Source organism: Echinococcus granulosus (assembly GCF_000524195.1).
Source record: "Echinococcus granulosus chromosome Unknown EG_S00242, whole genome shotgun sequence".
NCBI lineage: Eukaryota > Metazoa > Platyhelminthes > Cestoda > Cyclophyllidea > Taeniidae > Echinococcus > Echinococcus granulosus.
In genome coordinates, this window is record NW_020170622.1 from 39,206 (window position 1) to 60,837 (window position 21,632).

At 42.7% G+C, this 21,632-nt stretch overlaps 2 protein-coding genes across 2 annotated transcripts; one reads left to right on the plus strand and one right to left on the minus strand. All coding sequences in view use genetic code 11, as the record gives it.

Annotated features, from left to right (window-relative positions):
- Positions 1–2,282: 2,282 nt before the first annotated feature.
- On the plus strand, positions 2,283–8,687 carry EGR_10620 (hypothetical protein; the record flags this gene model as incomplete). Its single annotated transcript, XM_024499869.1, has 4 exons — positions 2,283–2,299; positions 2,326–2,521; positions 8,246–8,346; positions 8,420–8,687. 4 exons carry the CDS (start codon positions 2,283–2,285, stop codon positions 8,685–8,687), a joined length of 582 nt encoding a protein of 193 aa, XP_024345720.1.
- A 7,166-nt stretch (positions 8,688–15,853) lies between these two features.
- Positions 15,854–16,066, minus strand: EGR_10621 (hypothetical protein; the record flags this gene model as incomplete). The annotated part of the gene is made up of 1 exon (XM_024499870.1): positions 15,854–16,066. The coding sequence occupies one exon, from the start codon at positions 16,064–16,066 to the stop codon at positions 15,854–15,856; it is 213 nt and encodes a 70-aa protein (XP_024345721.1).
- Between the last annotated feature and the right edge of the window lie 5,566 nt (positions 16,067–21,632).

Below are 21,632 nucleotides of genomic sequence, written 5' to 3' on the forward strand. Positions count from 1 at the left end.
TTAAAGCACGAAATGGACTTTTCGTGAATGTCTTATCTGAGAGGTATGTACGGTCGCTAAAAGCGGCACAATTTAGGCTTTAGATGAAGAAAAAAAGAATGTGGTGAAGGCAGAAGTAGAAAAAGGAGGACGAGGGGAGATTACCTAAAATTGTGCTTATATACCAGTGAAACTTAATTCAGAAGTCGCATGAATGAGATCTCATTCAATCACTGTGGTGGTGCAGTGTGATATAGAGTAGGGCCATGAAGAGTTGGCAAAGTTCACTGGCATGAGTTACTTTCAGTAGTAAATAAGTCATTTCGGACTTTTGACCTGATTAGCATGGGAGAAATCCTTTTAAACTGCAAAAAGTTTGTGCGGATGAGCAGGTTTCATTTGTGTTCTGACGCAGGGTGTAGATCAAAAATAGCGCATTTCGGAATGATTCGGCTTTGAATTAGGTGCGCTATGAAGTTGAAATTGGTCAATAGAGATGGAATGCTACTTACTGGAACAGAGCCAAATAAGACAGAACGGGACAGGACATTGAACCATTGCCGGGGTTCGTAACCGCTTCCTGTGTGATTCAAGACCCCATATTCACAATTCCCGACCCAACTAGTTGCCCAAGCGGTGGATGTAGTTCACCGATTTTGTGTAGTTTCGGCATCAAGGGACTCGGTCAGTCCGTCAACGCAAGTTTTGTTGCTAATATTAGAACAACAGCTCATCTGGTCTGCGAAACTCCATTTTCTCCGATATCTTGACAGCGAAGATGTCAGGCGATAGATTACCACTTCACACGCAACTCTAAATTACCATGAAGGGAGATTTTAATGGTATTTACTTGCAAACGGAATAAATACCCATTTTTAATGTCAAAGTACTATTAAAGTTTTAGCTTTCAAGTGTTGGAAACGAGAACAAAAAATTGTTTCTCTTGCAATTTCACGTGTTTTAAAATGGATTGCGATAGGACATTCCCTTAAAAAAAACCTAAGTTACATGGCGTGATGATTTGAGAAGTTCATATCAAGGAGAACCTTTTCGGATGACTCAGTCGTATATCGCACGAATGCCAACATTTTTAGAGAAAATTTACATTGTTTTAGTATTTTTGGATGTCGTTCTGCTGCACCGGATTGCAGTTTTTTTAATTAATCAGTCCCGTGAGATGGGAAACAATAAATGCCACTTGGCGTCCGATACTTTACTCGATAAATGGGATGGGATGGGACTTTGTAATTAAAATTACCCAGTGGGATCTAAAGTGGGTAATCGGAAATGGTGACAGCCGTGCGAACTTCTGATATGTTCAGTTGAACCTAGTCAAATTTGGCAGGAATTATAGAGGCGAATGCTTCCAGTGACGCCACATTGAATCGAGGAAATGGTTTTTTCAAATCATACAATCTACAAAATGGGTATACGTTGGCGATTAAGTCGCTCACTACACTTATTTGGTCATCGCTTACGTTCCTAGGAAAATGGAAGCGGTCAGCAGGCAATGGTTGGATAGATTGGTCAGAGAATGGATGAATAAATGGATTCGTGAATGATGGATGCGCGAATGGACGAAGAAGTAAATATTTGGATTTACAGAGAATGAATGGACGAATAAATGTTTGGACAAGAAGATGGGGCGATTTATTTACTGAATTTACAGATGTAAGGTTTGATAGATGGGTAGTCACAGAAGAAACAGATAGATGAATGGGTAAGTTACCGAATCGTAGCTAGAATATACTCATTTACGGACGAATGAATTCCAGAGGATGCATGGATGTACGAACGAATGGAATCTGGAGAGGTGGATGGATAGACGGATGAAGTGATGAATGTTACGTAGGCGAGTGAAATGCCGGATGGAAGTTTAGTTGGATGAGCAAACGAACAGATGGAGAGTTCATGCATGAACGGATATGCGATTGAGTTGGGAAATGGTTGGATGAATGGGTACGCTTTCACATTGCCATGCAAATGTCTCATCATTTCTCTTCTTGATCAGAAGTTCATTTTAATGCACTCATTCATAATTGAGATGACCACTACAAAAGCCTTACAACCGGGAATTCCTAGAACGCTGTTCCGCATTTGTTGTCTTGTTTCAGCTAAAAGTTTGGCAACTTTAAAGTGGCACATCACTAGTGTATGAGTTTGAATACGCAATCAACTCTTCCCTTCGTTATGCTGAATGCCGTTACTGACAGCCGATCCCATCTTCAGAAAGAGTAGATGAGCTACAGTTGTGAATGATGTAGTGATCTTTTGGGGGCCTTCAGCTGTGAGATCGGAAGATTATGTATTGGCCCAGTGAGTATGTTCATGTTTGCATTTATTTAGGAGCAGGCGAAAGGGTCGGCTTACTCCCACATATATGGCACCGAAGGAGGTCTGGCGACTACTCTACCTCACCCGACCCCTCAATCCAAACACAATGCCTGCCACGGGCGAAGTAAAACTCGGCCATCTAGACATCGCGTGGCGCACCACCATGGGTGAAGCGGGCCATCTCCTAACCTTCCCCTGCGAGTCCAATGTAGGTCCCGTCACTTTGATATCTCTGTTCATAATCGTGACATTACTATTTTTAACTTCTTGGGTGTTTAAACTTTCGTTTATCGCACCTCTCCATGAGTGACGGTCTTTTTTCTCGAATTCTCGCTTCATCGTAGGCCAAATCTACCTCTTGAGAGCCTTTGCCTCCATCTTTTTGGTCTTTTGCTCCGATCCAATATTGACTTCGTCTTTAAAGATTCTACACACTCCTTTGTCTTACTAGCGATGGTTTCTCCGGTTGACTTCTCAGCACACCTGGAACTGAACCTCCTACCACATAACTTTGACATTTGAAGGTCTAAGACAGGCCTTTGTGGACTTATGCTTGAACTCGTACTGCATCCCTTATTGGACCCTTTTATCTATAAGTCAAAAGGGAGCTTATATCCTGTGCCTAAGAAACCGCGTTATCTTAGCACTAGATGTTAATGCATTTAGTCCTTTTTGCACTATGATTAAGACCCCAAAAGCAGTGATTGTAGGTGAATATCTCTTCTTGATAAGAAAATAGTGAGACTGGATCGTGTAGACCAGCGCTGCGACATTTGACGCATATCACTCGGTGCAAGTCGGATCTAGTGATTTTGCGACTTAAATCCGTGTGTAATTCATGACTATTCGTAAGATAATTAACTTTCCGCCTTTTCGTTGGCTCTGTTAAGGTGTTTCAGTTGAAAATTACCTTCGCCTCATGCAAATATCTGATTTTTTAAATGTTTCAAAGTCATCACCCTCAGCTCCTATTTTGTGATACTTCCAATGGGCTCTCAGAACACGTCACAAAGTGTTAGAGCTTCAAAATTATCAGAAAACTAGCATCGAATTCTTCAAAACAAAGAATGACCCCAGTATCTGGACAGAGTCACCCACCTCACACTGCTTGTTGAGAGGAATGTGAATATATGGGCTAAATGCTGTTTTTATTTAAAATTTGTAAGAAGATTATCCTAAGGCGAAAAGAGAGATGAATGGAAGGAAGGGCGAAAGGAAAGAGAGTTGAGATGCTAAGGACCGTTTCTTTCATGCTAGCAGCGAGTCGCGGCGATTTTGAGACTGGTAGATCCTTTTTAAGTGTTACTAGATCCATGTTAAAGCGAAAGGTAAAACAGTTATTGGCGGTAAAAACGCAGAATCTGTCAACTTTAAGTTGGTTTCAGGCACTTTTAATGCGTTTCAGCATAATTTCCGGTAGTTGGAGTGCCTGAACCACACTCTACAACATTGGATTTTTGTTTTACTACGAAAAGAATGTGTTCTGAAATGCTGGTGTACTTTTTCAAAGCACTTTGTCATCGTTTACATCAAGTGCTGCTTGGTGCATGTACTTTCACCGCTTTTCAACCATTTCACATCCACCCCTCCATTTTCCGCGCATTATTCTTAAGCATTGAGAATTTTGCCTTTGATTTCCAATGGGGTCCCAGGTAACAACGCTTGTTATCAGATGAATGGAAGAAGTTCACACTGTCATCGTTAGTGCTCGTGGTAATGACTGATTGGTACTTGTGAGAAGTTGAGGCAATGCATGCGAATTTAATATGCTTGAATCGGAATTCAACGATGCGCTTCTTACTATGATCCTATTTTTTCAAACTCCCATTTTACAAACTGATCAACTGAAATCTAACTAGTGTTCTTTATTGTATTCCCCACAACTTTTCAGCTATATAGAATCCTTAGGTCACAAAATTTCTGTTAAATATAACTGATACGAATCGACGCTGTCCGCCTTTGGACTGGCTTTAACACGATTCGTAGCATAGCAGACGGCGAAGGTGCAGCATGCGGTAGTATAACAGCGTACCACCCGGGAAAAACTAGTTTCAATAAATAGTTTGGCTCTGGCGGTACACTGCTCCAAGATGTATGCTGCATTCTGTTTAAAAAGACTCGCTTGATGATGGTAATGAAAAGTAGTGTGTCGTCACTGGAACGTTCTTCTTTGCGAGGATTGACAAGCGAGGGGTAACCTTTCTGAAGGCACTTTAGGCAATCGGTTTCTCTTCTACGTTAGCTGGAAGGAGGAGTTAGAGGAAGTTGTTAAGCTAGTCACTTCCATTCACATGCGTTGCATTGAGCGTTGGCATTTCCTTTAGATTTATTTGCCAGCTGACTAAATGACTTGTGATGGTAAACAGTTTGCGTGTGTATGTGTGTGGCGTTGGTTAATCGAATAAACACTGCATTGCTTTTCTTGAAAACAGTTAATTTACTTCCCGGACAGGCTTTTAAGGTACACACTGCATCATCTGCGCAAGACATGCGTGCTTTATGTTTGTATGTGCTCGGTGGACTTGAGATGGAATTGTTCCTCTGCCAAAGGTGGCATAATTGCGCAAAAGATCTCGATACAACTTGAATGTGCATGGGGGAGGAAAGCGATAAAGTAGCCGGTAGCAAGTAATCTCATGTCTTCTATGCGATAACACATGGTGTGCTACAGAACCGACCCGTAAGGAGATTTGCACATGTACATGTTTCTCCCAGGTCTAGTGCCATCTCTTGACTTTGCGTAATTCCATTCCCCTTTTTTGCTTTGTTCGTCGTAAGTTATTGCTTGTGAAAAGGGCTCCAGACACTCGGCAAATGGCCCCAAATAGCATCCCCTTCGGTGTTACCGTGGAGGTGATAAAATACCTTCTTTTTGATAACGCAATGCACTTTTATCCCCTTAAGTAAAAATAAATTGCTAAATTGTATAAATCTCCATTAGTCCCATTCCCTAAATGTGTGCATGTAGCTGTCAAATTGCCAAAACTACAAGACTACGTGATTGGGGCGACGTTAGCCGCAATGACAGTAATTCGTTGAAGGCAGGACAGGATCCTATGGCCTCGACCATCGTACTAGGACTGAATAAAGGAAAAATAATATCTTTGCTTTACTAAATGTACTTTCATGTAACTGTCCAGTCATAATTACCCATGTTTAATTTGCGGTTGAATGAAGTGTGAAATGTGTGCAACTGAAGTTCAGGCTAGCATCATTCTTGCCATTTCGTTGCAAAGGCTGGAGGACCAAAGTAGTTAAATGAAGTGTATATTTCAGCGACAATGCAATCTTCGACGGTAATGTATCTAAACCACGCATCTAGTAAGGGCATTTGACGAAGTTTATCGGTGTGAGAAGCTTCTTTTCTACCAAAAGTAGCATCGTCATGGAGGGCATTTGACTTAACATTCACGTGAAAAAAGCTCGGTATTGAAAAAGAAAACTGAGGTTCATCTTTTAACCTAAATACTTTTTCTTCGTTTCTTCGTTTTCGCTAGTCCCGTTCCCTATATATGCAGCTGAAATTCCCTTTGATTTGATGCCTTTCAATGCATCACGTGTTAGTCCACCATTTTAAAGCTAGAGATGGCTGTTGTGGTGTTGAAGAAAGACATGCGGAAAGTAATCTCTTCGATGCGCATGATCATGCATCATGTGGGATCAGTCCGTTTCCAGTCTATCAAATCACTGAGATTATTTATTAACATTGAGCGAATACTCTACTTGATTAAATTGTTGAGACATGCGATACTTCTGTATTGTGTCCAAAAGTGCGCTTTCTTTCGCTTTAATAATAAAGCAGAGGTGGCAATAATTGGACCCGCACTTTAACGTCAAAGGCGGAGGGAAAGTACAACCTATTTACAGCTTTGAGGTGACATGATTAATTGGTTATATGCTGGATATTAGCCTGAGCTGACGTGGCAGTATTGAAAATCACATGTAAGAAGACAGCGTTATTAGTAAAGGCTTCAGCAGAGCAATTTGGATTCATGGATGAAATAACTACCATGGGTTAGTGTTGCATGGTCTCTAGTTGCGTTACTAAGACGGATACGCAAACTACAGAGGTAGAAGTGTCACGTAGTTGAGTGCAAATTTAAACAAGCCTTAATTTTCCCCTGTGTTTTGAGCATCACCTCCAGGTGTTTCAGTGATTGCTCCTCTCCTTCGACCCTATCAAGTCTTCTAGTGTAACGTAATGAACTGGGAGACAAGACCGAAAGTGATATAATGAATTCACACCATTGGAAGAAGTGCTGCTCATTGGTGGTGCTACATGCTGCTGGTCTTGTTGGTAAACATCCTCACTGAGGCAAACGGCACTGTATGTCAATCGCATGTCGCAATAGCGGTGGCCTGAAGTCAAAAGCGGAAGTACAATAAGTATTTTTTGAGGTCACATGTCACTGTTTGGAAAATGATTTCTCCTCATCCTTAATTATTGTGTAGAGCTATAAACGGGGGATTCTGTAGCAAGTCCTCGGCAATTCAGTCAACCACAATGGACATCATCCTCCTGTAACACTCAGACTTAGTAATCAGTGTGATGACACCAAGTCTTTCTTCATTCCACCCAAGTTTGCTTATCACTACCGCCAATGTAACGCTTCGAAGCTCCTTCAACATCTCAGTGATTCGTACGTTGTAAAGTGTCTGTTTTGTACTCCACCTTCCATAGCTTGGCTTAATTTAGCTTCATCTGGCTTTTCAATCGACGTTTTAATGCAGAGACGTAAATAAGCCGATCTTGTGATCACGAGAACTGCACTCATTCAATTTGCCGGGGTTCAACGATGTCTGCGCTTACAAGAATGCAGATAGAGGCAGTGACAGCAATGCAGCAGCAGTAACTTAAACAACAGTAACAAAGAGAAAGGTGACAAAAAAGGAATGCTAACATACAAAGTGAGCACTATTTACCGCCAGAAATATAAAGCATCCATGACGCGCTAAACAATTGTTGTGAAATTTGCATTGGGGTGAGATATTTGCCTTAGGATAATTTAGATTAGAAGAGCAAGAAATCGCAAGGATCCCCGATGTCACTGATGCGTTTCCACACACAGCGCAGGCCTTCTGGTTGGGTTTTCCCATCTCATTATTTCTGCTTTTCCACGCTTTTAGCGAACCCACTGTTGGATTTCTAGAAAGCGCGATCAAAAATGTTATCCAAGACTAAAATAGCACACTTCTCGTGTGTTTGAGACGAGATGAAATGCCTGTGCATTGGATCAAGATTCTCATATGTGATCTGAAATTCTCCTTTACCAGACTGTCTGATCTGATCGGTTTGCACGAGTGCGTTCCAATAGTAGGATATGGAGAAGTAGACCAGTCGCCTCATCTGACTGATGGATGTTCAGTGTTGAGGAACACGAAAGACTGGCAGTTTTTTTTGCAAAGTACATTTTTGTGAGCAATTATCAATTATTGTTGAATTCAGAACTAAAACTAATCGACATGTGTGTAAGATGGTTTGGTTTAAAATACCCAAAGCCATTAAAACAAACAGAAATCACGCAATGTAGGGAGCAAGGGCAGGGGGAGGAGGCGGACCTGGTCCAATCTCTACGTCTAACACGAAATTTTCATACCTCTTAAACGCGCCTCTTCTACAAAGGCATGGATGAGTGAAAGTTAGTATTCACATTACTTCTGAAAATGCGTTCTAGCGTGATTGGTCAATTACTCAAGAGGGCTCAACTGCTTACGCAGTACAACCACATCACACAATGATAGATGATTTGAAAGGCCATTTTTAACCTTCATTCATAAGAAATCATGTGAGAAGCCGGAGTGAGTTATAATAAAGGCTTCAATTAAAGCTGGTGCACTTCATCCAAGATGCAAAAATAATCACAATCACCACCGGAGCTACAATCATCAATTGTGGTGCGATATTTTGGAACATTTTTTCAATTATATTTAGACACCGCATTACTCCGATGTCTCCATGAGTGTCATCAAACTTCCAACACAGGTCGTCGTCGAAGAGCCCTTCCAAATGGTCTGCGAAGTCACAAATAGAAGGTTGGCTCACTATCGTCTTGGTGTGACTCTTAACTTTACCTCTTCTCATTCCTTTGACCGTCGTCCTCTTCAGTTCGCGCGCACTGGAACTCCTGCTCTCTCGACCAGAGACAGCCACAACACCGTCTACGGCTATAACGACAACAACGGCGACAATCAATGGTTCTGAGACGGCTTCCACTACCACTACAGCTGCTGCTACCGCAGCAGCCTTCCCAGCCTTCATTTGGACAGGAGTAACTCACCAACGTCTAGAGAATCTGGCGCCTGCAGCCTCGACCCGACTGAGCTTCGAATTCGTTCCTGTCATGACTGGACTGCAGGTGCGTCCACTCTTCTAAGTGCTTTTGCCACCCCGCTTAGGGCCGGTAGTTGTGTGGAGGAGAGAAAACGGTAGTTTTCTAGTGTTCTCTTAGGGAAGAACGCCCCTGCTAAACGAAAGCAAGTTGAGCAGCGACGGAGCAGTAAGCCGAGATGTGATATGCATTTGGGTTCTTGTATAAATTCCAATGCCAAACTGCGGTCACGTGGACAGCACGAATGATGAGCGGTGGCCAAGGCATTTTTGTCTTATGTTAGAATTGATCTAAAGTGGAACGCAGACGGAGGCACGGCTAGTGGAAGGAAGTAAATCCACCACTTTGAAGCAGTGTGTGAGTCCAGTCCACAAGTAAAGGGGGAGAACACCGCAACTGCTCTGTTTGGTGGATTGAGGCAGCCTAGTGGCATGGAGGCTAGCAGTTTGCTGGCCATGTCTTGCATTCACAAATGCCTGCGAATTGACTATGGGCTGGAGAAGTCCTACTGAAGCAGCGATGTTGCATAGCTTTTGGAAGCAGCTTTTGTACGTCAATGATATACCACCTCGATGGGTGATATGGGAGTATCTTCAAGTCGAGGACATACCTAGTGTTTATGAGTCGCATTTTTGTCGAAAAAAAGCCTGCACTTGAGGCTTGAGAGGGAATTTGGGTCAAAGTAGTGGCAGCTCCCTTTGGAGGTGTAGATATGGTAAAATCGTTGGTCAGTTTAGTATGAGGCAGTGTTGGGATGTCGTTGTGGGGCTAGTGCAAGGGTGCAGACTGAGAGCTGTGTGCGCTAGTGTATCCACCGTTGCTACTGATTTGAAGGCACGTTGGTAGTCTAAAATGCTTCGTACTGGTGAAACAAATCTCAGAGACTAGCTGCGCGGCTCGTAACTGATCTGTAATTAAATGATGAAGATGACCCCGAGAGACAAACTGAGCTTAAATTGTGAAAATGTTACGGAAGTGCATTTCAGGCAATGGATAGTATAGCCGAACTCCTTCGTGCGCACATTATAGTGAACGGGGGACTCGATGATGATGAGAATCTGACGTGTGTTCTCATTGTGAGTCGATAGTACGGTCTACTGCAGTGTAAGATGCCTAGACGACTGATAATGATACATCATAAGCGTTCTCGTGAATGGATGAATTTGTCTCCTTCAAAACACGTGTAAAACAGCCGCAGTGGCAACGGTAACATCGACAGCATCAGGAGCGTCAGCAATAGCATGGTGTGATCTGGCAGCCACTCTAAAAGCGTTGGGTGAATTGAAAGAGATACAAGGAGGAGGCAAATCAGTGGCGTTGAGGCTTCACTTCGCTTCTTTGCAGTCAAGGTGACTCAAAGGCAAGCAATTTTCCATACTGTTACATAGTTGGCGACGATGAACGTAGACAGCTTACGGAAAATGTGCGATAAGGTTGTGAATAGGCCGAGAACGCTGGTCAACTGCTGTGGGAAGTTGAGAATTGGCCACGCAACCAGGGCTGCCAGACTGCGGATGCAGCTTTCTCTTCTCATTATCCGCTTCATCTGGTTAGTTAAGCGTACAGCGGATACACACTCATTGAGACCGTTTGGATGAAGTGGGCATCATCAGCCATTGTACAGACAAGGCAGTTTGTCAATGATGAGGTGTATGGGCTAGGTAAACATTCAGCCACTACAATTATGTTTCCTAAATTTCTTGCTGCACTTGGACTTGTATCCACCTATTGACTGCCGCAAGCCAGCACAGGAGGTTTTTTATTTGCCCGAACATGTGCTACTACCTGTGTGACCTGACCTGCATGGTTAATCTGTACGAGAGGCGAGTGAAATGCATATATAGTAATAATGGGTCCTAAAAGCCCTTTCTCCTTTCTTTCTACCGCTCTCGCCCGCCTCGATGAAGGAGGTGCCACCGTTTGAGCTGAGAGAGGTCTCCACGGAGGGCCGCTTCACATTCAGCAATTTGGGTTGGATTCTCGTAACCAGTGCTCCTGCCGCCTGATTAACATGTTTACTACCTCTTCTCCTTCCTTCTTACCTCCTACTCCCTCCTTCTCATCTTCATCATTATCCTCATCTCATTTCTTCTCCAACCCTTGTTATGACCCATTGTCTCAAAATTTTCAGTACAAAATTCGACTCAACGTGTTTTTTTTCGTTCAGAAGGTCAAAGGCAAATTTAGGTTGCCTTCTATAGCCGCTCAAGTAGTTGTTAAAAGCGCATTCTGCCAAGTGGATGCTTGACATAACCATTTGATCCGAAGACCATTAAACCATTCTGATTGGAGTGAGGTATTAAAGATGCATTTACTTCAAGTTGGATTCCAGTTCTTAGTAATTCAGTGGAGTGTGGACACTTGTAATTCAAAGCAGGCTCGTTTGCTTTAGGAGGTATATTATGAAACATTTGCATCAAGGTTAAACAGTTCTTTCCACAAGATGCAGTGATGTCGCTCAAACTTGTTAGGGAGATCGAAGAAGATATCTGAACACATGATTTGCTTTGACATCAGTGCACTTTTCCAGATCATACCTTTTAACCTCGTGGATGTGAGGTTCAGGTCGTACTGCAGCATCGTCATCCACGTATTGTAAATGACCAAGGGTTTGGTGAAGTGCAATGCCACAGCCATGTTGTGCACATGGTAGTAGCTCTATGCGCCTTCCAAAGAGTGGATTGTGTCGCTTTTGGTGACTGTGCATGCCTCTCAGATGAGGCATTCACAAAAGTCCATTTCGTGTTTTAGCGAGGGGAGATTACCTAAAATTGTGCTTATATACCAGTGAAACTTAATTCAGAAGTCGCATGAATGAGATCTCATTCAATCACTGTGGTGGTGCAGTGTGATATAGAGTAGGGCCATGAAGAGTTGGCAAAGTTCACTGGCATGAGTTACTTTCAGTAGTAAATAAGTCATTTCGGACTTTTGACCTGATTAGCATGGGAGAAATCCTTTTAAACTGCAAAAAGTTTGTGCGGATGAGCAGGTTTCATTTGTGTTCTGACGCAGGGTGTAGATCAAAAATAGCGCATTTCGGAATGATTCGGCTTTGAATTAGGTGCGCTATGAAGTTGAAATTGGTCAATAGAGATGGAATGCTACTTACTGGAACAGAGCCAAATAAGACAGAACGGGACAGGACATTGAACCATTGCCGGGGTTCGTAACCGCTTCCTGTGTGATTCAAGACCCCATATTCACAATTCCCGACCCAACTAGTTGCCCAAGCGGTGGATGTAGTTCACCGATTTTGTGTAGTTTCGGCATCAAGGGACTCGGTCAGTCCGTCAACGCAAGTTTTGTTGCTAATATTAGAACAACAGCTCATCTGGTCTGCGAAACTCCATTTTCTCCGATATCTTGACAGCGAAGATGTCAGGCGATAGATTACCACTTCACACGCAACTCTAAATTACCATGAAGGGAGATTTTAATGGTATTTACTTGCAAACGGAATAAATACCCATTTTTAATGTCAAAGTACTATTAAAGTTTTAGCTTTCAAGTGTTGGAAACGAGAACAAAAAATTGTTTCTCTTGCAATTTCACGTGTTTTAAAATGGATTGCGATAGGACATTCCCTTAAAAAAAACCTAAGTTACATGGCGTGATGATTTGAGAAGTTCATATCAAGGAGAACCTTTTCGGATGACTCAGTCGTATATCGCACGAATGCCAACATTTTTAGAGAAAATTTACATTGTTTTAGTATTTTTGGATGTCGTTCTGCTGCACCGGATTGCAGTTTTTTTAATTAATCAGTCCCGTGAGATGGGAAACAATAAATGCCACTTGGCGTCCGATACTTTACTCGATAAATGGGATGGGATGGGACTTTGTAATTAAAATTACCCAGTGGGATCTAAAGTGGGTAATCGGAAATGGTGACAGCCGTGCGAACTTCTGATATGTTCAGTTGAACCTAGTCAAATTTGGCAGGAATTATAGAGGCGAATGCTTCCAGTGACGCCACATTGAATCGAGGAAATGGTTTTTTCAAATCATACAATCTACAAAATGGGTATACGTTGGCGATTAAGTCGCTCACTACACTTATTTGGTCATCGCTTACGTTCCTAGGAAAATGGAAGCGGTCAGCAGGCAATGGTTGGATAGATTGGTCAGAGAATGGATGAATAAATGGATTCGTGAATGATGGATGCGCGAATGGACGAAGAAGTAAATATTTGGATTTACAGAGAATGAATGGACGAATAAATGTTTGGACAAGAAGATGGGGCGATTTATTTACTGAATTTACAGATGTAAGGTTTGATAGATGGGTAGTCACAGAAGAAACAGATAGATGAATGGGTAAGTTACCGAATCGTAGCTAGAATATACTCATTTACGGACGAATGAATTCCAGAGGATGCATGGATGTACGAACGAATGGAATCTGGAGAGGTGGATGGATAGACGGATGAAGTGATGAATGTTACGTAGGCGAGTGAAATGCCGGATGGAAGTTTAGTTGGATGAGCAAACGAACAGATGGAGAGTTCATGCATGAACGGATATGCGATTGAGTTGGGAAATGGTTGGATGAATGGGTACGCTTTCACATTGCCATGCAAATGTCTCATCATTTCTCTTCTTGATCAGAAGTTCATTTTAATGCACTCATTCATAATTGAGATGACCACTACAAAAGCCTTACAACCGGGAATTCCTAGAACGCTGTTCCGCATTTGTTGTCTTGTTTCAGCTAAAAGTTTGGCAACTTTAAAGTGGCACATCACTAGTGTATGAGTTTGAATACGCAATCAACTCTTCCCTTCGTTATGCTGAATGCCGTTACTGACAGCCGATCCCATCTTCAGAAAGAGTAGATGAGCTACAGTTGTGAATGATGTAGTGATCTTTTGGGGGCCTTCAGCTGTGAGATCGGAAGATTATGTATTGGCCCAGTGAGTATGTTCATGTTTGCATTTATTTAGGAGCAGGCGAAAGGGTCGGCTTACTCCCACATATATGGCACCGAAGGAGGTCTGGCGACTACTCTACCTCACCCGACCCCTCAATCCAAACACAATGCCTGCCACGGGCGAAGTAAAACTCGGCCATCTAGACATCGCGTGGCGCACCACCATGGGTGAAGCGGGCCATCTCCTAACCTTCCCCTGCGAGTCCAATGTAGGTCCCGTCACTTTGATATCTCTGTTCATAATCGTGACATTACTATTTTTAACTTCTTGGGTGTTTAAACTTTCGTTTATCGCACCTCTCCATGAGTGACGGTCTTTTTTCTCGAATTCTCGCTTCATCGTAGGCCAAATCTACCTCTTGAGAGCCTTTGCCTCCATCTTTTTGGTCTTTTGCTCCGATCCAATATTGACTTCGTCTTTAAAGATTCTACACACTCCTTTGTCTTACTAGCGATGGTTTCTCCGGTTGACTTCTCAGCACACCTGGAACTGAACCTCCTACCACATAACTTTGACATTTGAAGGTCTAAGACAGGCCTTTGTGGACTTATGCTTGAACTCGTACTGCATCCCTTATTGGACCCTTTTATCTATAAGTCAAAAGGGAGCTTATATCCTGTGCCTAAGAAACCGCGTTATCTTAGCACTAGATGTTAATGCATTTAGTCCTTTTTGCACTATGATTAAGACCCCAAAAGCAGTGATTGTAGGTGAATATCTCTTCTTGATAAGAAAATAGTGAGACTGGATCGTGTAGACCAGCGCTGCGACATTTGACGCATATCACTCGGTGCAAGTCGGATCTAGTGATTTTGCGACTTAAATCCGTGTGTAATTCATGACTATTCGTAAGATAATTAACTTTCCGCCTTTTCGTTGGCTCTGTTAAGGTGTTTCAGTTGAAAATTACCTTCGCCTCATGCAAATATCTGATTTTTTAAATGTTTCAAAGTCATCACCCTCAGCTCCTATTTTGTGATACTTCCAATGGGCTCTCAGAACACGTCACAAAGTGTTAGAGCTTCAAAATTATCAGAAAACTAGCATCGAATTCTTCAAAACAAAGAATGACCCCAGTATCTGGACAGAGTCACCCACCTCACACTGCTTGTTGAGAGGAATGTGAATATATGGGCTAAATGCTGTTTTTATTTAAAATTTGTAAGAAGATTATCCTAAGGCGAAAAGAGAGATGAATGGAAGGAAGGGCGAAAGGAAAGAGAGTTGAGATGCTAAGGACCGTTTCTTTCATGCTAGCAGCGAGTCGCGGCGATTTTGAGACTGGTAGATCCTTTTTAAGTGTTACTAGATCCATGTTAAAGCGAAAGGTAAAACAGTTATTGGCGGTAAAAACGCAGAATCTGTCAACTTTAAGTTGGTTTCAGGCACTTTTAATGCGTTTCAGCATAATTTCCGGTAGTTGGAGTGCCTGAACCACACTCTACAACATTGGATTTTTGTTTTACTACGAAAAGAATGTGTTCTGAAATGCTGGTGTACTTTTTCAAAGCACTTTGTCATCGTTTACATCAAGTGCTGCTTGGTGCATGTACTTTCACCGCTTTTCAACCATTTCACATCCACCCCTCCATTTTCCGCGCATTATTCTTAAGCATTGAGAATTTTGCCTTTGATTTCCAATGGGGTCCCAGGTAACAACGCTTGTTATCAGATGAATGGAAGAAGTTCACACTGTCATCGTTAGTGCTCGTGGTAATGACTGATTGGTACTTGTGAGAAGTTGAGGCAATGCATGCGAATTTAATATGCTTGAATCGGAATTCAACGATGCGCTTCTTACTATGATCCTATTTTTTCAAACTCCCATTTTACAAACTGATCAACTGAAATCTAACTAGTGTTCTTTATTGTATTCCCCACAACTTTTCAGCTATATAGAATCCTTAGGTCACAAAATTTCTGTTAAATATAACTGATACGAATCGACGCTGTCCGCCTTTGGACTGGCTTTAACACGATTCGTAGCATAGCAGACGGCGAAGGTGCAGCATGCGGTAGTATAACAGCGTACCACCCGGGAAAAACTAGTTTCAATAAATAGTTTGGCTCTGGCGGTACACTGCTCCAAGATGTATGCTGCATTCTGTTTAAAAAGACTCGCTTGATGATGGTAATGAAAAGTAGTGTGTCGTCACTGGAACGTTCTTCTTTGCGAGGATTGACAAGCGAGGGGTAACCTTTCTGAAGGCACTTTAGGCAATCGGTTTCTCTTCTACGTTAGCTGGAAGGAGGAGTTAGAGGAAGTTGTTAAGCTAGTCACTTCCATTCACATGCGTTGCATTGAGCGTTGGCATTTCCTTTAGATTTATTTGCCAGCTGACTAAATGACTTGTGATGGTAAACAGTTTGCGTGTGTATGTGTGTGGCGTTGGTTAATCGAATAAACACTGCATTGCTTTTCTTGAAAACAGTTAATTTACTTCCCGGACAGGCTTTTAAGGTACACACTGCATCATCTGCGCAAGACATGCGTGCTTTATGTTTGTATGTGCTCGGTGGACTTGAGATGGAATTGTTCCTCTGCCAAAGGTGGCATAATTGCGCAAAAGATCTCGATACAACTTGAATGTGCATGGGGGAGGAAAGCGATAAAGTAGCCGGTAGCAAGTAATCTCATGTCTTCTATGCGATAACACATGGTGTGCTACAGAACCGACCCGTAAGGAGATTTGCACATGTACATGTTTCTCCCAGGTCTAGTGCCATCTCTTGACTTTGCGTAATTCCATTCCCCTTTTTTGCTTTGTTCGTCGTAAGTTATTGCTTGTGAAAAGGGCTCCAGACACTCGGCAAATGGCCCCAAATAGCATCCCCTTCGGTGTTACCGTGGAGGTGATAAAATACCTTCTTTTTGATAACGCAATGCACTTTTATCCCCTTAAGTAAAAATAAATTGCTAAATTGTATAAATCTCCATTAGTCCCATTCCCTAAATGTGTGCATGTAGCTGTCAAATTGCCAAAACTACAAGACTACGTGATTGGGGCGACGTTAGCCGCAATGACAGTAATTCGTTGAAGGCAGGACAGGATCCTATGGCCTCGACCATCGTACTAGGACTGAATAAAGGAAAAATAATATCTTTGCTTTACTAAATGTACTTTCATGTAACTGTCCAGTCATAATTACCCATGTTTAATTTGCGGTTGAATGAAGTGTGAAATGTGTGCAACTGAAGTTCAGGCTAGCATCATTCTTGCCATTTCGTTGCAAAGGCTGGAGGACCAAAGTAGTTAAATGAAGTGTATATTTCAGCGACAATGCAATCTTCGACGGTAATGTATCTAAACCACGCATCTAGTAAGGGCATTTGACGAAGTTTATCGGTGTGAGAAGCTTCTTTTCTACCAAAAGTAGCATCGTCATGGAGGGCATTTGACTTAACATTCACGTGAAAAAAGCTCGGTATTGAAAAAGAAAACTGAGGTTCATCTTTTAACCTAAATACTTTTTCTTCGTTTCTTCGTTTTCGCTAGTCCCGTTCCCTATATATGCAGCTGAAATTCCCTTTGATTTGATGCCTTTCAATGCATCACGTGTTAGTCCACCATTTTAAAGCTAGAGATGGCTGTTGTGGTGTTGAAGAAAGACATGCGGAAAGTAATCTCTTCGATGCGCATGATCATGCATCATGTGGGATCAGTCCGTTTCCAGTCTATCAAATCACTGAGATTATTTATTAACATTGAGCGAATACTCTACTTGATTAAATTGTTGAGACATGCGATACTTCTGTATTGTGTCCAAAAGTGCGCTTTCTTTCGCTTTAATAATAAAGCAGAGGTGGCAATAATTGGACCCGCACTTTAACGTCAAAGGCGGAGGGAAAGTACAACCTATTTACAGCTTTGAGGTGACATGATTAATTGGTTATATGCTGGATATTAGCCTGAGCTGACGTGGCAGTATTGAAAATCACATGTAAGAAGACAGCGTTATTAGTAAAGGCTTCAGCAGAGCAATTTGGATTCATGGATGAAATAACTACCATGGGTTAGTGTTGCATGGTCTCTAGTTGCGTTACTAAGACGGATACGCAAACTACAGAGGTAGAAGTGTCACGTAGTTGAGTGCAAATTTAAACAAGCCTTAATTTTCCCCTGTGTTTTGAGCATCACCTCCAGGTGTTTCAGTGATTGCTCCTCTCCTTCGACCCTATCAAGTCTTCTAGTGTAACGTAATGAACTGGGAGACAAGACCGAAAGTGATATAATGAATTCACACCATTGGAAGAAGTGCTGCTCATTGGTGGTGCTACATGCTGCTGGTCTTGTTGGTAAACATCCTCACTGAGGCAAACGGCACTGTATGTCAATCGCATGTCGCAATAGCGGTGGCCTGAAGTCAAAAGCGGAAGTACAATAAGTATTTTTTGAGGTCACATGTCACTGTTTGGAAAATGATTTCTCCTCATCCTTAATTATTGTGTAGAGCTATAAACGGGGGATTCTGTAGCAAGTCCTCGGCAATTCAGTCAACCACAATGGACATCATCCTCCTGTAACACTCAGACTTAGTAATCAGTGTGATGACACCAAGTCTTTCTTCATTCCACCCAAGTTTGCTTATCACTACCGCCAATGTAACGCTTCGAAGCTCCTTCAACATCTCAGTGATTCGTACGTTGTAAAGTGTCTGTTTTGTACTCCACCTTCCATAGCTTGGCTTAATTTAGCTTCATCTGGCTTTTCAATCGACGTTTTAATGCAGAGACGTAAATAAGCCGATCTTGTGATCACGAGAACTGCACTCATTCAATTTGCCGGGGTTCAACGATGTCTGCGCTTACAAGAATGCAGATAGAGGCAGTGACAGCAATGCAGCAGCAGTAACTTAAACAACAGTAACAAAGAGAAAGGTGACAAAAAAGGAATGCTAACATACAAAGTGAGCACTATTTACCGCCAGAAATATAAAGCATCCATGACGCGCTAAACAATTGTTGTGAAATTTGCATTGGGGTGAGATATTTGCCTTAGGATAATTTAGATTAGAAGAGCAAGAAATCGCAAGGATCCCCGATGTCACTGATGCGTTTCCACACACAGCGCAGGCCTTCTGGTTGGGTTTTCCCATCTCATTATTTCTGCTTTTCCACGCTTTTAGCGAACCCACTGTTGGATTTCTAGAAAGCGCGATCAAAAATGTTATCCAAGACTAAAATAGCACACTTCTCGTGTGTTTGAGACGAGATGAAATGCCTGTGCATTGGATCAAGATTCTCATATGTGATCTGAAATTCTCCTTTACCAGACTGTCTGATCTGATCGGTTTGCACGAGTGCGTTCCAATAGTAGGATATGGAGAAGTAGACCAGTCGCCTCATCTGACTGATGGATGTTCAGTGTTGAGGAACACGAAAGACTGGCAGTTTTTTTTGCAAAGTACATTTTTGTGAGCAATTATCAATTATTGTTGAATTCAGAACTAAAACTAATCGACATGTGTGTAAGATGGTTTGGTTTAAAATACCCAAAGCCATTAAAACAAACAGAAATCACGCAATGTAGGGAGCAAGGGCAGGGGGAGGAGGCGGACCTGGTCCAATCTCTACGTCTAACACGAAATTTTCATACCTCTTAAACGCGCCTCTTCTACAAAGGCATGGATGAGTGAAAGTTAGTATTCACATTACTTCTGAAAATGCGTTCTAGCGTGATTGGTCAATTACTCAAGAGGGCTCAACTGCTTACGCAGTACAACCACATCACACAATGATAGATGATTTGAAAGGCCATTTTTAACCTTCATTCATAAGAAATCATGTGAGAAGCCGGAGTGAGTTATAATAAAGGCTTCAATTAAAGCTGGTGCACTTCATCCAAGATGCAAAAATAATCACAATCACCACCGGAGCTACAATCATCAATTGTGGTGCGATATTTTGGAACATTTTTTCAATTATATTTAGACACCGCATTACTCCGATGTCTCCATGAGTGTCATCAAACTTCCAACACAGGTCGTCGTCGAAGAGCCCTTCCAAATGGTCTGCGAAGTCACAAATAGAAGGTTGGCTCACTATCGTCTTGGTGTGACTCTTAACTTTACCTCTTCTCATTCCTTTGACCGTCGTCCTCTTCAGTTCGCGCGCACTGGAACTCCTGCTCTCTCGACCAGAGACAGCCACAACACCGTCTACGGCTATAACGACAACAACGGCGACAATCAATGGTTCTGAGACGGCTTCCACTACCACTACAGCTGCTGCTACCGCAGCAGCCTTCCCAGCCTTCATTTGGACAGGAGTAACTCACCAACGTCTAGAGAATCTGGCGCCTGCAGCCTCGACCCGACTGAGCTTCGAATTCGTTCCTGTCATGACTGGACTGCAGGTGCGTCCACTCTTCTAAGTGCTTTTGCCACCCCGCTTAGGGCCGGTAGTTGTGTGGAGGAGAGAAAACGGTAGTTTTCTAGTGTTCTCTTAGGGAAGAACGCCCCTGCTAAACGAAAGCAAGTTGAGCAGCGACGGAGCAGTAAGCCGAGATGTGATATGCATTTGGGTTCTTGTATAAATTCCAATGCCAAACTGCGGTCACGTGGACAGCACGAATGATGAGCGGTGGCCAAGGCATTTTTGTCTTATGTTAGAATTGATCTAAAGTGGAACGCAGACGGAGGCACGGCTAGTGGAAGGAAGTAAATCCACCACTTTGAAGCAGTGTGTGAGTCCAGTCCACAAGTAAAGGGGGAGAACACCGCAACTGCTCTGTTTGGTGGATTGAGGCAGCCTAGTGGCATGGAGGCTAGCAGTTTGCTGGCCATGTCTTGCATTCACAAATGCCTGCGAATTGACTATGGGCTGGAGAAGTCCTACTGAAGCAGCGATGTTGCATAGCTTTTGGAAGCAGCTTTTGTACGTCAATGATATACCACCTCGATGGGTGATATGGGAGTATCTTCAAGTCGAGGACATACCTAGTGTTTATGAGTCGCATTTTTGTCGAAAAAAAGCCTGCACTTGAGGCTTGAGAGGGAATTTGGGTCAAAGTAGTGGCAGCTCCCTTTGGAGGTGTAGATATGGTAAAATCGTTGGTCAGTTTAGTATGAGGCAGTGTTGGGATGTCGTTGTGGGGCTAGTGCAAGGGTGCAGACTGAGAGCTGTGTGCGCTAGTGTATCCACCGTTGCTACTGATTTGAAGGCACGTTGGTAGTCTAAAATGCTTCGTACTGGTGAAACAAATCTCAGAGACTAGCTGCGCGGCTCGTAACTGATCTGTAATTAAATGATGAAGATGACCCCGAGAGACAAACTGAGCTTAAATTGTGAAAATGTTACGGAAGTGCATTTCAGGCAATGGATAGTATAGCCGAACTCCTTCGTGCGCACATTATAGTGAACGGGGGACTCGATGATGATGAGAATCTGACGTGTGTTCTCATTGTGAGTCGATAGTACGGTCTACTGCAGTGTAAGATGCCTAGACGACTGATAATGATACATCATAAGCGTTCTCGTGAATGGATGAATTTGTCTCCTTCAAAACACGTGTAAAACAGCCGCAGTGGCAACGGTAACATCGACAGCATCAGGAGCGTCAGCAATAGCATGGTGTGATCTGGCAGCCACTCTAAAAGCGTTGGGTGAATTGAAAGAGATACAAGGAGGAGGCAAATCAGTGGCGTTGAGGCTTCACTTCGCTTCTTTGCAGTCAAGGTGACTCAAAGGCAAGCAATTTTCCATACTGTTACATAGTTGGCGACGATGAACGTAGACAGCTTACGGAAAATGTGCGATAAGGTTGTGAATAGGCCGAGAACGCTGGTCAACTGCTGTGGGAAGTTGAGAATTGGCCACGCAACCAGGGCTGCCAGACTGCGGATGCAGCTTTCTCTTCTCATTATCCGCTTCATCTGGTTAGTTAAGCGTACAGCGGATACACACTCATTGAGACCGTTTGGATGAAGTGGGCATCATCAGCCATTGTACAGACAAGGCAGTTTGTCAATGATGAGGTGTATGGGCTAGGTAAACATTCAGCCACTACAATTATGTTTCCTAAATTTCTTGCTGCACTTGGACTTGTATCCACCT